General features: G+C 42.0%; 1 protein-coding gene across 1 annotated transcript in view; it reads right to left on the bottom strand.

Annotated features, from left to right (window-relative positions):
• Nucleotides 1-10,419, bottom strand: part of LOC141018307 (uncharacterized) — a 100,114-nt gene extending 89,695 nt beyond the window's left edge. Inside the window, exon 1 of the mRNA XM_073493242.1 lies at nt 10,307-10,419. Within this exon, the coding sequence (XP_073349343.1) occupies nt 10,307-10,312 (6 nt within the window). The 5' untranslated portion in view covers nt 10,313-10,419. The remainder of the gene's footprint in view (nt 1-10,306) is intronic.
• Nucleotides 10,420-20,037: the final 9,618 nt, after the last annotated feature.

Genomic DNA, 20,037 nt, shown 5'->3' with positions numbered 1-20,037 from the left:
GCGTGTAATCATGTTGTGGCAACACACACTCTCCGGCACACACAGTCTTTCCAGAGTGTGAAAGCCTCAGTACAAGTTTTGCACATGCCTGCTCGGGGTGCAACAGAGGTGACAGCAGTGATGACTAAAGCAGAAGTCACATCAGTTGGTGACACAAGGACACACACACTCATGAATTAAGCCACCTCGGAGGCAACATCTTGCCAGCTCATTACACTCACTTGGACGGTGGCCTTTAACACATAGTACCACCTAGACAGCAGCACGGCCCCCCCACAACTGAACACGGAGCAGCCTCGTGTCCGACTCCAACAAACCGAATGAAGTGAGAAAAAGACATCAGCTAATCGCAGAACTGTGTTTTCTCAATTTTATGGGCTATAATGTGCGACTGAAAGCACATTAGAGCTCAAAAAATGAATGTGTGTTATGTATGTGTGTGTGTGTGTGTGTGCGTGTGTGTGTGCACATTCCAACTCCTGAAGTGGCGTGAGGGTCAGAGGTGAGCCGTATGCAGCCCCTCATCAGCTCTCCTGGGGGGGCTGGTCTCACGACACACACGGGTCGACACACACTTGTTGACCACTTACTCTATTTAAGTGACACGAGTGAGCAACAGACAGAAACTATCTGCTCCCCGTAGCTCGACAGAGCGGCCCGTGTCGGCAGCCATCAGCAGTGAGTGTTCAGGATGATTGTCTCCACCACACTAACCAGTCACATGAAGAGCAAACTTGATTAACAACATTTTAAATGATGATCATATATTTTATTTTCTACTCTTTCTACTCTCTTTAATTGGTATGTAACAATTAAGTCACCAAATCAGTTGCAAAATATGAGGAAACTTGCAACATGAATAGGGAAATCTTTTGGAAAATTATGCGACTAATAAATATAACATTTTAAATTCTCATTTACAGTTTGAACAGTATCGTGTAATGAAACATGTAAACAAAATAAACAACAACGTTTTTTTTTGTTGTTGAAGAGCATTCATGTTTTTTTCCATAGAGGTAGTAAGTAAATAAAAGCATTTAAAGAAACACGTTAAGCATGTAAACATATTTACAATTATCATTGTACACAAAAAATAATTACGTGATATATACTTTTTTTTTTTAATGGTAATTACTACATTAACTAATGTTAATTCATGTATCCTCATTATTGCTGTAACTGTTAATAGAATATTTATAAACCATCAAATAATGTAAGAATTAACATGACACCATTATTAAATGGTTACTTGACACATTGGTTAACTATTAGTTAATTGTTATTACTATATTATTAACTAATGCTGATTAATGTTCCCTTTTTGTGTGACCAGATTTGGTATGAGGTAAACAAACATTTCTACTCTCAAACAGGCACAGATAAGCAAATAAAACACACCTAGTCTGAAGTCCCGGTATAAAGAGTAGGAAGGTAACTTGACCCCCAGCCCACACACTGACTTTATAACCATGTCTTCTCTATTTATCTGCGAGTGTACGACTGTGTGACAGCGTGTGCTTTCAGTAAAAACAGCATTTCCATATAGAAGCTGTGAAGTGAATTCCCACCTTTGCCTTTTTTCACTGTCTACTCATTCATTCACTTTTCCTGCTTTCATTACACACACACACACACACACACACACACACACACACACACACACACACACACACACACACACACACACACACACACACACACACACACACACACACACACACACACACACACACACACACACACACACACACACTCACAAGACACACCCACATATAGCTGGCTCCCCTCCGCTCTGCTTTAAAGCGTTGCCTATCCAAACAGGAAAGTGGCCTCTGCCCCGGCAGCAGTGGAGGGCACAGCAGTGGAGATTTCATTAGTCACAGCTAACAGGCTAATTATCCGCTTCAGCGCACCTGTAAAACTTAACTGTGTGTCAATCTCACACAATCACAGACACTGCATATAGGTGTGTGGGTGGGTTTGTGGACATGTGGGTCTGTGGGTGGGTGTGAACCGGTGGGTGTGTAGCAAACCCGTCTGTTTCTGTGTTAATATGTGAACTGTGTGTCAATCAGGCCTCTGTGGGCATGTGAGCGTTTTATGTGCAATAGCACGACTGGAAATCAAAGCTAAAGGTCGTTTATTTATTAAAAAGATACGGGACATCCAAAAATATAAAGCCATCAGCTCCTAGAATTGTTATCAACTAATGTTAATTTTATCACCTTTATTTTGTGGTATGAAACTTGTTTTTTACAAAAGTTGGACAGGGTTTTGTCACACCACAAAACACTGCTCTAAACTGGGCATCTCCTTTGACGTGTGATTGTCTTGAACTTTGTCTCCCAGAGCGATAAGGTCTGCGTAGGAAGGAGGTTGTGTGGGATGGATGGCTCAACAAAACAGACTTTAACACAGCAGTGAGCTCTCATTTTCTTGTTTCCAACAGTTAGCATGACCACGATAGTTTCAAAGTCCTTTTTTAAACGTCGTTCCATGTTCCTACCCATTTGTTCATCAGTGTCAACATGACAATAAAGCTCCTCTGACGATAGCAAAGTAAAAGTTTTGACCCAAACCACCATGTTTTCCTAACCCAAGTCATTTTGGGGCCTAAAACTAAAAACTTGCCATAATGAGATCCCTCTCCCAGGACAGACATGCAATAGATGTCGCATGTACAGAACACAACAACAACAACATCACAATTTACAAACTGCACCGACAGAATATCTGATACAAATTATATAATATATGTAAAGTTTTCATTTGGTTGAACTGAAGGTGAAGATAGTTTGTAATAGTTTCAGTTCAGGTCGTTAAAAAGCTCATCTGGCTTTAAGTATGGTTGACGGTATAGCAGGATGTGAGATTTCTGTTACTTTTACACTGCTGGCTAGCTGCCTTGTGGCACTTTTTTTGAATGGAGGAAAGGAGAAGGAAAAAAAAAAAAGAAGAAGAAGATTGCTACAATCAAATGCCCTGTTTGAGGGTTTAGGGTTTCTGTGTTTAAATTAGCCTAAAATAGAAAGATGAAGGAGAGCGGGGGCTACTGATGTGTACAAGAGTCTTTGAGGTCGAGGGAATTTCTCACCATTTTACTGCAAGTGCCAAAAACCCGCATCCTGCCCCATGAATAGAGCGGGTAGACACACACACACACACACACACACACACACACACACCGCACACTCACACACACACACACACACACTCACTCAGACACCGGTACCCCCTGCCTGGCAGCCTCTTTGTAGCCATGTTGTGATTGTATCAGATGTGGAGCGATAGAGGTTAGGAGTATGGGGGTGTCAGTTGGGGGATGTGTGAATTTGTAATGTGCTTATGCTGGGACCGCAAAAGACAGGAGATAGGGGCACCAAGGCTGTGTTACACTCCCACACACTCACTCAAACACACACACTAAGACACTGTGGGGAGTGCAACCCTAGCTCCCTGAGCTCCTTTCATCCTACTGAAGGTGGAAGTGAGTGCAGAGGTTTCCTGGAGTCACAGCGAGATTCAGCACTCTCTATATCCTCTGCAAAACTACCTGCTGACAGCGAGTGTGTGTGTCTCTTCGCATGGTTCAAAGGCTCAAGAGTGCACAATGTCGAGGTGAGCTATCAGTGTGTGATCTCTGAGGCTATATGTATAACACATCACAGTTTGAATTATTGCATTAGCCCGTATAGCACCTTTATTAAGGTGGCTCTGCAGAAGCGATGGAGGAGAACAAGCAGGGGTCCTCAAGATTTAATGTTGCTCTACTGTACATGCATTGTGTCTTTCTGGATACCGGTGTTTTTATGAAGTACAAGATTACAACTGCAGGGCCTTTTAAGATGGTATCGTTGAGCCTCCATGTGTGGTTGTGGCTGAGGTCCCAGAAGGTCACCAGAAGCTAAAGAAGGAGCAGCAAATGGTGTCACTTCCCTTTACGCCAGGTTAGAGGTCAAAGGGGAGCCACACTGGAGCACTGGACTGGACTAAGACAACATACCTACAACATACCTACAGCACACTGCAGCAGTACATAAAAGCCACGATAGATTGCAACACTAATTTCCTTTTATACTCATTTTCTGATTTCTTTTTCACAAATATTTTGACCATTTTACTTGTGTGAGGAGATAAATTGACCACGTATATTTCATCTGTTGATATTGATGTAGTCATTGTGTAATGACTTGGTGTAATATAGGTCATAAGAACAGGTGGGAAAAATCTAGTTGCAGTCAAGTATAATCAAGAAACTAACCTGCCTTCTTAGACTATAATGACACAAGGTCGATAAACTCATGTGACACATATGTGGAATACTACAAGTGAAAGCAGATGCAATCAGCTAGAGCTGCAAAAGTTAGTCAAGTAATTGAATACTCAATTGAAAAGTAAGTTTTGGACCATTGGTTGGACAAAATAAGGCAATTTCAAGACGTCACTGTGGACTGAATAGTAAAAACATTCAAAAAGTGACTTCATGGCACATAACTTTCTTTGTCTCCGTCGTACCAAAGGCTTTCTTACATCCTGTAGACCCACTCCGTCTCCTAAGTTTGACAGGCAGGCTTGCTGACTGTGGTGATTTTGTGAGTGCAGTGGACCATGACACACCCATGGCCACATACATTACACACACTCAACATATGGGTGTGCCTCTAAAACCGGGGGCGCACCACACGACTGATCTCTGGACAAGATTTTTAACATTTTAACAACATTTATTGCTGGTGTTTGCTGGAGATTTTTCTCTTATGATGTGGCACAATCAAGGTCACACATTACACAAATCTTCACTTACATTTTGACATTGGGGAAAAAAAAATTGTGCTACATACTGAATTTGAAGGCGCAGATGGTGTCATGGAGCTTTAATTTGATCCGAGTTAGTTTTTGTGTGTTATGATGTGGTTACAAAACAATCTTTGCCAAATATAGTCAATGCACGCCACAAAGGAGCAAGTTATAAGCTGTTTAAAGTTACCTTTCAAGTCTACAGAGGAACTGTACTTTCAATAAATACAGCTTCAAATGTGACAATATCGATATTAATTTTAGTTTTTCAGATTTTTAACAGCATCATAACTGATCTTACAGAGATGCTACAAAAAACACACAGGCTCATCGAGTCCTCAAGTCCTGAAATCACTGCCTGTCTAGATGCCGTTCAGATAGCTCCTGTAATTCAGTTTAATCACTCATCAAGAGTTTTTGTCACCAATCCAGAACAAAAGTGAAACATGTTCTTGTTTTTTTAGCTTTCTATATTCTAATACAAATAGTTTCTAGTGTACTACAGCACCTGCTCTTAGAAAGTTGAAACTTTTGTGTTTTCAATAAAGTTTTAACATTAATCATTTGTTAGCATTCAAATAAATCAACTATAGCTCAAAAAACATCTACTCTTCTCCTCCCTGTCTCTTGTCATGTCGCACCATTCGACTCATCTCACTTTTTTTTTTAATCATACCTGTTGTCTAGACACTGTTGAGTCAGGTCAATGTTCTAGCGCTTGGTTCTTCCAGTTTCCCTTCACCTCTCTACCTTAACTTATCTTTGGTACGGATGCCTCCCACTCTCAGAGTGATGCTCATTATGGTCATATGTGATGTTGATGGGCACACACACACCAAGATCAGAGGATTTCCTGCTGCTCAGTGTGGTTGTGGCAGTGTGAGGGTACCTCCTGGCACAGAGCCTTAGCTGGACAGAACAACGGGGGCAGAGGAGAGTGTTTACACACTTTCACCGCACACACACACACACACACACACACACACACACACACACACACACACACACACACACACACACACACACACACACACACACACACACACACACACACACACACACACACACACACACACACACACACACACACACACAGCCAAGTCTGGCTCCTGTCCCCCTCTGCTTCTCCATATAATATATCAAAGCATCTCTGGGTGTCTACGGATCTCAGAAAATCCGCCCTCACTTCCTCAGCCGACCCACTCTCTTTATCTCCCTCTCCCTCACACACACACACACACACACACACACACACACACACACACACACACACACACACACACACACACACACACACACACACACACACACACACACACACACACACACACACACACACACACACACACACACACACACACGTGCACACACCACGCATGGTGATGAAGGATGGTACCTCTCCGGTCTCCAGCTGATGTACACACACCATTCCTGACAAAACACCTGGAATAACACCACAAACACATATACACACACACAGTGGCCAGAGTCACCGCACCGCTCCCGGGCCAAAGACAACCAGAAACTCACAACTGAACTGTTGTGTTAGACGTGACTGTGGTAACGTTATGCTAATAAACGAAAAAGATACCTGTGCTCTGGTGTGTGTGTTAAATCTTTGTTCTCATCAGATTATCACCCAATAAACTCCCATCACTCCATAACTATGATTTTCAACTGAATACCACGTCAGCAACAATACTGACAGACAATCCTACCTTGAATTTATTCATGATCGTCCATTATTAGTTTGACCTTACTTTGACTTGTTCCTCAACATGACTGCGCTCTCTGCCAAAAGGCAGACACAAGGCTTTCGAGGGCGAGACCGAGCTGGAGGACGCAGTGAAACAAATGGCCTGAACCAGGCCAGCTAAAAAAGAGAGAAGGGCGAGAAATAACGAGAAAGCGTGTGTTTGTTTTAGCTTGTGTAGAGAAGTGAAAAAGTACATCTGTGTCTAAATGTTGGCTCTCTGTGTGTTTGTGCACACGAAGGCAGGAGAGAGAGTAAAGACGTCTATCTATGATAATACGGTCTATCACTGTTCACTTCCTGGTCAGGAGGAGGAGGAGGAGGAAGAGGAGCTGGGGGAATATAAAGATAAGAGAAAAACAGTAGAGCCATTCATAGAGAAAGCTCCTTAGGGAACATGGTGCTTTGTACAGAGAGGAACAGTGTGTTTGAGAAACAAAGGCAGGGAAAGGAACTTTGGTTTCAACTTAAAATCATATAATAAGTAAGAAGGATCAAAATCGAAAAAAGGGAAGCCAGTTTGATCTATATGTAGATACAAATACAGCGTACAGTGTGCCATGCGTGTGGTCTCGTCCTCTCATCCTGTTTAGGAAGGAGAGAGAGACCCCTGTTTCCTTTGGCTCTGAACCCTCTGTTGTGACTACATTACAGCCCCCTCCATCACCACCCCCAACTCCATATGTGTCCCATAGAAAACCCTCTCCACAGGCCCAAAGCCCAGAGTCCACATGAACGGGGTTCAAACCCGAGGCTTTCAACAGTTGCCTCTCTAGCTTTTAATTAAACTCTTTAAGGTTTAGGAAAACATGTGACAAACATCGTGTTTCCATCCAACTGTCAAGTGAATTTGAAATGAACTTTGATACAGAAATGTCCCTAAAAAGAATAAAAAGAACATGTGGATTCGGCGCCTTTCCCCTCAACTGGTTTGGAGGGAACAAACGAGGCTTACGAAGAGCGTAGTTTTGTCAGAAGTTGGCAGTTACACGGCTACGTTACGCATGGCTGTAATAAACAGCGTAGAAGTAGAGGTTCTGAGCAATAAACAAAACCAGTTGTTCGCCAACTGCCAACAAACCTCAAAGAAGAAGAAGAAACAAATCAAGTCGCCTGGGCCATCAATGAGGCCAAAAATGGAGAGGTCTTCACTCTCCTCTCTGAGCAGAAACAGCTCATCAGTCATGTCAGTAACTCTTTATCGAAAAAGGCAAGAACAACCTCAAACAAGCAGAAAAGCTTTTTTGCAAATTTATTTTAATTTTCTTTAAATGCTGCTTTCTTCATCAACCTTTTCTGAAGTGAAATTTCAAAATGTGCATAAAAATACGTTGATGGAAATACAGCTACTGACTTTTGTTTTTTCCTTTCCCCATTTCCTTGCACCCACATTTAGCCAAGATTATGAACTGGTCTTCTGGAACCAGGATTGCTTGTATTAAAAAAGAAGTAATTCAGTGTTTTGGGAAACAATTTCTTGGGGAACAGCAGGAAGCAGTGACCTCCTGGAGCCTTGTCATCACAACCAAGTTGCAAGGAGACCAGCGCCATAGCGGTAGACTTTTTTAAAGCATGAAACTTCCCCTAAAACATTACTAATTGTCCACAAGACAAGATACAACATGTTAATTGGTGGTAGGTGCATTTGTGGACAGTCAGGCAAGCCGTTTCTGTCTACTTACAGTCTTTATGCTAAACTAAGGTAATCGACTTTAGCTTCATATGTTGTACATAGACATGAATGAGACCAATCTTCTCATCTAACTAACTAAATGCCCAATTACATCTTTGTCAACATGTCAAACCAGTAGGATATACATACAGGCAAGTCAGAGAAAGAAGAAACCTGGAGTGAATTTCTTCATGTTTACCCAAAATATACAGAGCGCAGTTCCCTCCATCCCGGCTGAGCGCTGACAAATCTGCAGACCGCTTATCAAATTAAACCCCCATTAGCAGCATAAACACACAGGCTCACACACTCGCGCAAACAGCGCATTACCAGCACAAACACGCTAGCGTCTCACACATGGTTAGCCACCTTTCCTGCTCAGAAAGGGGTCACAGGCAAATAATCCTGCACACCACAACTAGACATGTCTCCACAGCCAGGTAAACTGGTCTGCATGTCACTTACTGCCCCATGCAGCGCGTGCTCCTGACCTCCGTCGTCAACTGTCAGCGCCTGTCATACTCGTGTGTCCGGAAGCATGCGCAGATGTAACCCCATAACGTCACACCTGATGAGACACGGCACCCTGCGTGAAGTCCACAGTCTAATTCTTTCCATGCGCGCTTGTTAACATGTAGGATTTTCTTTGCGGCCACCATAAAGAAGAGTGTGCAGGTAACACAATCTCATGAAACTTCTCTCTGTCTGGCAGCTGCTAGAGGGATTTACCTCATAATGTAGTAATGTAAACCCCAAAAGTAAGACATTGCCGTAAAAAGGACAATTTCATCTGTCTTCCTTCCTATTCCTGTGTGGCCCTCAGGGGACGCCTGACCGGTACTGGAGGGTGAGAGATTGGGGAAGCGGAGAGTGAATGGAACACTTAATATGCACTCCATCAGCATAAACCAATCATCAGATGATTTTCAGGTAGAGAGCGGTGTTTGGATGAACGTGGCGAGTTGCATTTATGGGCCGTGTCCTAGAAACGGATAGAGGAGGAGTTTAGGAAAACCCTGGAGAGAGCGTAGATGTCCAAGAGTTAAAGGGCAGCCAAGAACCAAACTCAGGACGCATCGCGCGTAAAAGAGGAAGGTGCAAAAAAAAAAAAAAAAGTCAAGATGGTCTATGCATCATTAAAAAACGCTGCTGATGCTCGATCAACACATTTCACACAACCTGCGTGTGTCGCTCAGCCATAAAGTTTAGCTCAATTACACCGACATGAAATGATTCACTCGATCAAATATAATAGAAATCACATCAGGAATATCTGTTTTCCACACTTCCCTCTTATTAAAAGTGATACAAGCGAGAAGGGCCGCGGCTCAACGTTTTTGTAAATGTATTAACAGTTTGCCAGAACGTCCTTTCACACATCGTCAGGAGTGTGAGTTATTCTGGAGAGACCTGCAGGAATAGATGTAACTCATGAAACTGCAGCGCTATTTTACTCAGCATTCGGTGTTTGTAAAAAAGTTTATAGTCGTTTGCTGAAACATGCTGAAGAGCCATTTTGCTGCTGGCAAAATTCAGAAGGCAGACCTGCAGTATTTTAAGTGAAATTACATGACTTAACAGTGCTTCTATAGTCAAGCATGCCGCTCATAAAAAAGTGGATCAAGAAGCTATTTCCATGTGTTTGTGTGTTGCAGAGATGCAGTCAGTGGGTCTGAAATGAATCCAAACAGAAAATCTATAGTTCTTCCTCCTCCTCCTTCTTCCTCCTTTCTGGAATTCTACTCTCTTTCTATTCTAATAAATCTGAAGGGGCCTTTTCCACTTTTTACAGGAACAGCAACTCATTAAATGGTTGATTTCAGATGGCAGAGTGTGAATGTTTTGAGTTAACTTTATTGATCTGTGAGTGGGTCTGCGGGCCAGAGAGAAACTGACGTCCCCTCCGGCACATGGGCAGTAGATTTACACCTCGGCCATTTAAAGACACCTCTAAACCCAGATGGCCGCTGGCCCAGCGCTCTCCTGTGCTGCACTGGCAGGGACACTGTGGCTTGTCTCTCCTGCACACATATTCACATAAATAAAGCAAATACGCATCTGAGAAGATTATTATATTCACTTACCTGCATGGCTACACCTCCTCTCCTCTCCAAAAGGACTGTGGTGATGCGTAACAGCCTGTTAGTTCATGCCTGGTTTACTTCAGCCTCCATGGAGCTTCAACTCTGGCTGTCTGTAGCACAGAAAGAGGTTGTGTGGCAGTCATACAGAACAAATTCAAAGAAATAACATGACTTAATTTTTAACAATTATTTGCGGTGCTTTTCTGTTTTTATAAAGTAAAATGGACAAGTTGCAGGGTCCAGGGTAGTTGGAAGAAGGGGGGTGTTGATAAACTCCACGGGCCAAGTTTTAGCCCATAAGTTAATGACCGAATTCACTGGATCAAAACAATAAACCAAATTAAGCCAAATTATTTTATTCTTTTATGACATGATTATGAAATATGGCAGAGATTTCTCTGAGCTGTCTGAGCACAAACTAACGAAGAGAACTCGGGGGAATATGAAGGGCCAGAAAGACGTCACAGCTCGCCTTAATTAAGGAGTCTTTGGTGTTTTAGATGCTGCAACTCGTATTTGCCCTCCCTTCGGCGTATCAGCCAGGGAGAGCTTGGTCTGTCTCCTACATATGACATCACTCCGCGAGTATGAGCTATTTCCCATAAACCTCTATAGTCCCCAGGGTTTCCAACCCATGAGATCAGGAAATAGGCAGGATGATGATTATAAAGAAGCAAGACCACTTTACATCAGGAGCAGGTTAACTTTTATCTTGTCCATTTTTGCTCGACAATACAACGGTGCCCTTTGAGAGCCAAACATGCAGAACGTTTTGAAACCCATCTATCCGTTCAAACCTCATCTCTGTGTATCCTATTAATCTGTTTAGATTCTGTCTTCCGTCTCTCTCTCTCTCTGTATTTGTCTCCCTCTTCCCCCTCAGGGCTGAAAGCTGTGAGGCTGTAAGGTCCCTCTCTTCCCACAACTGCTCTCAATCGCCCTTGTGACTGCTCGCCTGTCAATCACTTTAACATCAGACCCACACTGAGCAGATCAAGCCTGCTGGCATACACACACACACACGGTCCTCGACATCCACACAAAAAAACAGGGTTTTGTAGGGGGAGTGGGGAGATGAAGGGGGTCCTGTCAGCACCTGCTGGGCCTCACCGGAGAATCTGTGGAGACACAGATACACCCACACACACACATACACACCGCAGGGCACTAGTTGTAAAGGTACCACTTTAATTTTGGCAGTATTTACTCAGCCTCCTCCAAAGCTGCCTCCAACCATGCTGTCCCACAGTGTCGGTATGAGCCGCGCTGCCCTTTAACCACTGGGCATCTGAGAACCACGATGCAAAGCACACATGGACAGAAATTACAAAGAGACATACAGAAGCGTGCATGAACTACAAGTTAAGGGAAGTCTGAGGTCATGCAGTTTGTCATACACACATGTACAGACACACTAACATATCAACACACACCTAAAGTCAGGTATTTTCTATGAGCGAGATAATCTTACAGAAATATACGGACTCAATTCTGGAGGTCCTTTCTTATGAAGGCAAAACCTCTCAATTAATTTCATCTGTTTCGGTCCAAAACCACATTCTCTCACACTCACACACACACACACACACACACACACCGCATGCAGACACAACACATGCACACAAACATACACACACACAGTCCATTAGGCTCATGTGTTGCGCCCAAACCACGGCCCAGAGTGCTCTTTCATGGCTCCATCATTACATCAATAAGTCTTCACATTAATCTCAGCACAGCAGAGCACACAGGCTATTACCAGAGCAGCCCTGCACCACAGAGGCTCACTCCGAAGCAGACGTGGGCAAAATAGTAGTCAAATATATTCTGGATACTTGATAAACACACGAGGCGTGCTCGGTTTGTCTCGTTTTTGCTGAGGGATGTGTCCAGTTTGGAGGCTGGTTAAGCGGCGGAGGATAAATTACGTATGCCTCGAGTAGTTCAAATGCATGAAACCATATCTAGATATATTTGGCCATGTGTGCTCTGAAAAGCCCTCAAAAAGACTTCTTTAAGAGTTTTTTTTCTATGTAGACTGCTGATTTAATACAGAGCCTGAAATTATTTTTGAGGAGCTGGTTTCAATAGTGACTAACGAGAATATTTCGCCAAAGCCTTTTCAAATCTGTAACATAAGATCATGCCCTTTTAATGAAGCCGTTGGGAGTAGACTGAAGGAAAAAAAAAAAAAAAAACGGTAACTCTCAGAGATTAGCTTACTCCATAGCTTATTATGAAATCAGCCTTTGGTCTGCAAGTTAAGAGCTCCTGTGAGGAAAAGGCTGCATGGTTAATAATCACTAGGATGAGCTAAGGCAGCTGAGACGAGGCTGCCATCACAAACACAGCATCAATCACATTCAGGACACACACACAAAAAAAGACGTTTGTGCAGTCCAACAAAGATCAAGCTCAGACAGAGAGCGAAACCAAGAGACAGAGTGGAAGTGAAGGAGGGGTGTTTAGCCCTCGTCTGTCTGGACAGGAAATAAGGTTCTTTAACCCCTGACCCGGGTCCACTATGCGGCTGCGAGTGTGTACGTGTGTTTATCCTCCTTGCATTTGCCTCAGAACAGGTTCTTTCAGACACTGGTTTGATGGACAGATGGTCCTCGTTGTCATGGCAGTCAGTGCAGGTGCGCACATGTGGGGTTTCCTGCCCTAAGGTGCACGAGGGGGGCGGTTGGGTGGGGGTGTTTATTATCCACAGTGCCAACGGGCAGCCGAGTACCTCCGCTCCCAAGAGGTAAGAGGAATGATGGGGGGGAGAAGGAGGGAAGGTGGGATGACCAAAGGGGGAGAGAGAGAGAGAGAGAGAGAGAGAGAATGGTAAGCTGTAAAACTTTGGAGGAGCGTCCACTTTTATCACCTTGGATCTGTTCTTGGATGAAAAAGGCTGTGAAGTATGTTTTTCACTCGTCTCTCGTTCGCTGCCATAATAAGAGAATAAAAGAATATTGCCTCAGAAACCTCCGCCGTTCCCGGAATGGCAGCCTCGGCTCAGATGACCTCAGATATTGTTCCGTTGTATTCTTTTATTCTCCTTTCAACATTTTCGGACCGCAAATGTGAGGCGGCGGGGAGGAGGAGGAGGAGGAAAGAGGGGGTGCAGCGTGGAGGGAGTCGAGCGGTGGAGGCCAAGGGTCATTGCTGGAGATTCTCCCCTGAAGGCAAGTCTACTGCAAATGGGGTAATAATAAACGTTTGGCGTTTTGAGTTTCTGAGCCCTGCCACCCCGCCCCTCTGTCCCGAGTCCAGCGACTGCAGCTCCTGTACCAAACACACATTTACGCCCATCAAAGTTAGTACTGCAAACTTAACATTTACTTTAAGAATGTCACTCACTTCACTAAAACTGTCATGTCTACATTTTAAATATTTATGATTTTTTGTTTTTGTTTTTATCTTGTTGTTTAGCCTTGCACTAAAAAACGTTACTAACCGGATCACTTTGCTATCGTCTTGTTAGCCCCCCTTATTCTCATAGGAACAGCCAGGATTGTTATGTTAATCACTGTTTGCAAAGCTCATTAAAAAAACATTTCTGAGAAAATTATTTTTTGGGATAATTTGAAGCCAAAATGCTAAATTCTGTGGTACGAGTGTACTTGCCAACTAAATGTAGCTTTGAATCAACTGAGGATGAAGTGAAAACAAAATTGATGTTGACATATTTTGTAATGAGCTTCGTTTGAAATGTGCAGCATCCAACAACTTCTTGGAAAGTATTTTGACTGTCATATTTGAAAAAAACAAACTAGAAATCATATTAAATAAATGATCAAATAACATTATTTGAAATAAAAACATCTTAATTTTACTGAAACCTAATGACAGCAAAACCACAATCGAATGAGAATTTAAAAAAATGAATAGTAACTCAAATAAGCCTGAAAGACACACACACACACACACACACACACACACGGTTTGGCATAGTGGAAATATGTCTCTACCAGCCGTCTAATCCCAGGCCTCGCTGTCTGGGTTGTTTGTTTTTGTGTTTACTCTGGAATGTCAGACATCCGAGGACACAGCGGAGAGGAAGGTCAAAACCGCAGCGCTCCGAAGACTCAACAAACATTATTAAATTCTAATTTGTTATAAAAGGTTTGTGGAAAGAAGTGTAGAGAAACCATTAACGATTTTTCTGGTTATTTTCATGTCCTTAAAGGTCTTTATGCACTTTAAATATAATGTACACACACACTTGACAAGTACGACATGCTGAAAAGAAAACCACATATCATGTTGGATCTCAAGCATAAAGTAGATCTTGATTACAGGAAGTGATACAGTGCCATACAAAGCTGCGCATGAAGCAAGTAATGAAGTGAGGGCTGTTAAGGTATTCAAGAGTGATCGTGGTGATAATGTGTGATTGGACTCTACAAAATTAAATCTAAATTTTCTAATGAGCACATTTAATAGCAGAATGTGAAACCTTAACATTAAAAGATGAGGAATCAAAGCTTATCTGTTTAATAATTTACATTTCAAATTAAAAATGTATTTCTCTAAGTCACATGAATGGACATAGATTTTTTTTTTTGAGTCACAAAAAGCCCAATAATCTCGATAAACATAAAAAAAAGACCGTGAAATCAGGCTCAAGACTCAGGAAATAGAGCTCTGGCTTTTGGAAAACTCACAGATCTGATAAAATCATACTTTCCTATTCATCTGTCAGAAAAGCAGCCTGATATATTGTTTGGAAGAGCGCAGAGGAAGAGGAGGAAAGAGGGAACAAACAGGGACAGGGTGCTGAAAGGGTTGTAACGTCTGTGATAATCTTTGGCTCTCTGAGTCCTGTAGCAACAATGAACTTTGTCGGGGAATATCGCCGAAGCCTCCATGAGGAGAACATGTGTTGCTGTGTGGGCATTCGTATGGGCTCCGAGTGTGTGTATGTGTTTTTTTGTGAGTGTGTGTATGCTGTGCACTCATTAGTGAAAAGCCTCAGTGCAGACTAGCTCCAGTTACAGTAGTAAACGCTGCCTTTGAACTTTTAATAGAGCCCTGAAACTCAACCAGGCCTTAAAAAACACAGATCTGCAGGAAAAAGAGGAAAAAGTGGACAGAAAGAGGTGGAAATGGTCAGAAACAAACCACACAAAATGTAAATCCATGAAAAGAAAAGGTAAGATAAAGAGCTACATTAAAAACTGGATAGTTATGGTCATTTAATCATGAATAATGTAATGATCTGCCGTTTCATAATGTATGGACTGACCCGAGTCAACAACGAGGCCATTAATAGTAACGAAGCATAACGTATATAAACACACACCTGTTGACCCGGCTGATAGACACATATTACAGCTCACTGAAGTGGGCAAAAGCATTACTGCCACATCAAGTATATCTTATTGCTTCTCTCTTAGGCGCATATACGCACATTATCATCATTATAAGAGTGCTTAGCCCAGGCACCTGTGTGTGTGTCTGCACGTGTGTGTGAGCATGTGTGTGTGCCTGGACACAGTAATTAAAACATGCAGACCTCTCTGAGCATGTGTGTTTAAGTGGGTGGGTATTTATCAGGGTGGGTGTCTGTGTTGCAGAATCTTCTGGCACGCATTGCAATAAACAGATGTTGAGTCTTTATGAGGTCTTTACAACAGGTTCAGCGGTGCCCCAAAGCTGTGTGTGTGTGTGTGAGGCTGAGGATACATAGGCCTAACATGGAAACCTCTCATCAGTGAACCATAAAAAGAGAGACCACAAGTGGAAATGAACAGGAAAGGTGCGGCATCCAAAACCGTTTTTGACTTATTTCAATAATCCTGCTTTCATAATGCTGCAAATAGTTACAAGCAAGCTATTCCCAGCGACTTACACAGAAATAACGTCATTTTCACGATTAACCGATTGATCGTTTATAAATAAAATATAAAATGCCAAACAAATTGTGGAAAAAAAGCTCATCACAGTTTCCCAGAACTCAAAGTGACGTCTTCAAATTTGCTTCTTTTGTCCAACCAACGGTCCAAAAACCCAAAGACTCTTCATTTACTGTCATAGAGGACAAAGTAGAGCAGCAGCCTGACATTTAACAAGCTTGGAAGAAGCAAACGCTCAATATTTTTGCTTAAACTATACAACAATTGATTACCAAAATAGTTTGAGATCCATTTCTTTTAACCCACGAATCGTTCATCTATCAGTCCTAGTCAGTCATCATGCCTGTGTGCCAGCATGCATAATACAGCACCAGTTAATGTCATTATCACACCTGTGCTTTCCCTGCTATGACATGTCAGAATATCAGCTGACACAAAGGTCCATTTAGTGATGGGAAAGGAGAGGGGCCGTGGACAGGACTGTTTATTTGCCTACGAGCTGTTTACAGAGATGGACGCTGCGGAGCTGAGCGACAGCATGAGAAAATACCTCCGATAATATACTGACATGTCGAGAACTCTGCGGTGAACTCGCTCGTCTCTCAGGACCTATGGGCGTCCCTCCATAGCTAATAAGAAAGACATTCATAATCGTGTTTGCAATTCCACTAACTCCTATTGCAAAATTTTTATGAGCTATTTGATAATAATATCCTATCCAACAATATCTAATCTTCTCTTTTATTTGCAGTTATTTAACCCTGGGGGTCACCATGTAATGAACTGAGGGAGATAATTATCACAGGACCCCCTCCCACTGTTATATGAGTCGTTTTACAAGATAAACAATTTCTCAGGTCCGACAGAGGGATCGAGAGACGCTCAGTTCAAAAATTTTAGAGATTGCTAAATAATACTGTACTTTTTTTTTTCTCGAAAATTAAGCGTGCTGGCACTTCCCCAGTACATTTACACATGGAAGCAGCCCAGTACAACCGCAGGCCTCTAAGCCGCTCCACAACAGTGAGGGTCACAGCTACCACGAGGACACTGAGGTCATGTCCTCAATGGCTCAATATTTTATTTCCTGGAGTTAAAAATTCAACAATTATAAACAATGACATAGTTTATATTTCATAAGCTGATTCCAGTATTATTAGGCATGAGTATGTTTGACTACTTCAAAGCCAACAAAATAATAAAACGCTATGAAACACCGTTTAGAGCTTCATGTTGAGAAATATAATATAGAGAGTATAACTGACAGTTAACTACGGCATAAAAACATATGAAATTAAAGGACTTCTTTTTGGTTTCCTGTCATAATTGCTCGAGAGTTTTTAAATGATTTTTGTGAATTTGTCTACATCTGTACATCTGTACCTAGAGAGGTTCACGGCCCCCTCGTGCATGTACGAGAATAACCAAAATAAGCGAGGGCGCCATCGTCTACGTATAGTGCGACGTGTCCTTAGGTCATAGTGGACAAATGTTACGACCCTGTTTACGCTGATGCCATAATTACACAGTTGTTAAAACTCAACTTCTCTGAAAACTATGAAAGTGAGTGAAACATAGAGATTGGCCCGCAAGCTCGGATCACCTCCCGCTGATGAAACGATGATCACCACCTGAACCTATTGTTAAACAGAGCCGCATACTGTTGGTTTTTATAACCAATAAAACTGTTCATCGGAAGAGTCTGGAGACGTAAACAATGAAAATCTCCCATTTATTGTGTTTTCTCATTCTATCACCATCTGTTTTTAACAGGGAGGGAGATTTGTGAAGGGAAATAAAAAATGAAACTTGACTTTTTTTTCCCCCTTTTCACAATAAAGTCCTCGACAGATGACAGCTGTGGACACACAGAGTGCACGCTGCATGTTTTATCGCCTTCACCCATAAATTAAAAAAAAAAATGCAGAGTGGAAGAAATACAGTCAAAATATACGATTTATGGCAACGGGCACAGGAGGGAGTCTGGAGATTTCTTGGACAATATGAAAATAAAACTGCAATAAAACTGCATGGGCCTTGATTGTGGTCTATGGAGAGACATGGAGGGCCTCCAACACAGCTAACTTTATTACTTCATCTGAGAGAGCAAGAGAGAGCGAGAGACACATCAACAGATTCAGAGACCATTATAGTCAAATCTTTTTCCCTAAGTGGCCACAGTCTCCATCTCAGGACCCCCAGACCCTTTTCACCCAACATCCAGGGACACAGTGGAGGGCAAAACCTCCTCAAATCACTTTATTCAGCTTTTTATTTGTGCAACCAACCCCTTTTTCTTTGGTTTTTATATAAATCTTTACAACATAATTTCATGGCAGGCATCACAGTAAGCACTGTTAAACAGATGGTAGTTATATAAACATTGTGGAAGAGAAGAATTAATGCTTTTAAGAGTAAAATGGATTCTTGTTTATGTAAGTGGTTGGTAACCTTATGATGATCACCAACCGAACAAATAATTTACCGCCACTTTCATTTACCACAACATCACAGCGCCCAACTATGTTGCTCTAAGCTTTTAAAGCCCATTGTTAGAGCGCCATCCTTCAGGCCAGGGGAGGTGGGAGAAACAGAGATATGAGCGATGGAGATGGGTGCAGACAGTCTGCAGGCCTCTCAAGGAAAATGCTCTGGACTTAACAGAAGATTAAGCAGTAAAGAGTTATCCTCTCTTCCTCACTCTCTCCCTCTCATAAGAAAATAGCCTGTTGTGCTGTGGGTGCTGCATCTTTCTTGGCCGGAGCATCAAGATCTAGAGTTTCACAGAGCATACCGGGGGACCGGCGAAACCAGAGACAATAACAACAAATATGGCCTTGTATTTTTAGGTTGTGATTATAAAGCCCGTTTCACAGTTTAATACTCCGGGGAAACCAAACAAACTCTGGTGTTTAAAGAAACCAGCGTTCCAGAATTGGATCAAATCTCTGCTGCTCACAAATGGTCTTGAAAAATGAAAGAAAAGGGCACACAATAGGTCCACAGAACATGGAGAGGACTGCACTTTATATGGCTTCTGAACCAACAGATTAATGAAAGTGGCTCGGCACAATGCCCTTTTTATGCAAAGTAGTATTCTCTATACCGATTTCAGATGCACTGACAGGTAAGTCTACATTTAGATTATTTTGATACAGTATTTTTTGTGTCATTATTATTATTAATATTTCTTGATAATCTCAATATAATACATTGTAAGGAAATACATTTATTATTATCATTATTATTATTATCAGCCTCTTCTTCCAACTACTACGAAGTACTTGTTTGAGGGAGTTTTTACTCAAAATGGTAGCAAGTGTGAATACAAATAAAACATTTACTTCAAAAGTATCTACATTAAAGTACTGCAGACTATGCACTGCCATATTTTATACTATGCCATTATGTTATACTTTGTTGCCACCTGCTGGATAAACACAGATACTGACCGACCAAAGTCTTAATGCAACTCATTGTTTAGATTCTGCTTTAACTGTTCAGAGAGTGACAACATAATCTGTATAAACGGTGCTGCGACATAAGAAACAATATTATACAAGCTGATCACACAGAGATAAAATGTAAATGGCTGCATTCATACAATTTGCATGTCATTCATCCATTTACACCGATGGCAGAAAAGTACCATGCATGTCTGACCATCAGTTCAGTGTCTTAACTAATGAGGGGACCTCACCATGTGGACAGAAGGAGCTGAGGACAACCTGCTCTGACTGACACTTAGCTAACACTCTTCAATACCTTTACTATCTGATATTTGCCTTTTCTATACTTGGGGCAATATTTTATTGGGGAAGTATCATTTTTTTAATATTCAACATCTTTCAGGATTTTGTCAGGGACCCAAAATGCAACATACAC

This window comes from Pagrus major, chromosome 22, assembly GCF_040436345.1.
Source record: "Pagrus major chromosome 22, Pma_NU_1.0".
In the NCBI taxonomy this organism is placed as follows: domain Eukaryota; kingdom Metazoa; phylum Chordata; class Actinopteri; order Spariformes; family Sparidae; genus Pagrus; species Pagrus major.
Note: the sequence above shows the minus strand (reverse complement) of the source record. Positions and strands in the feature narration are given on the sequence as shown.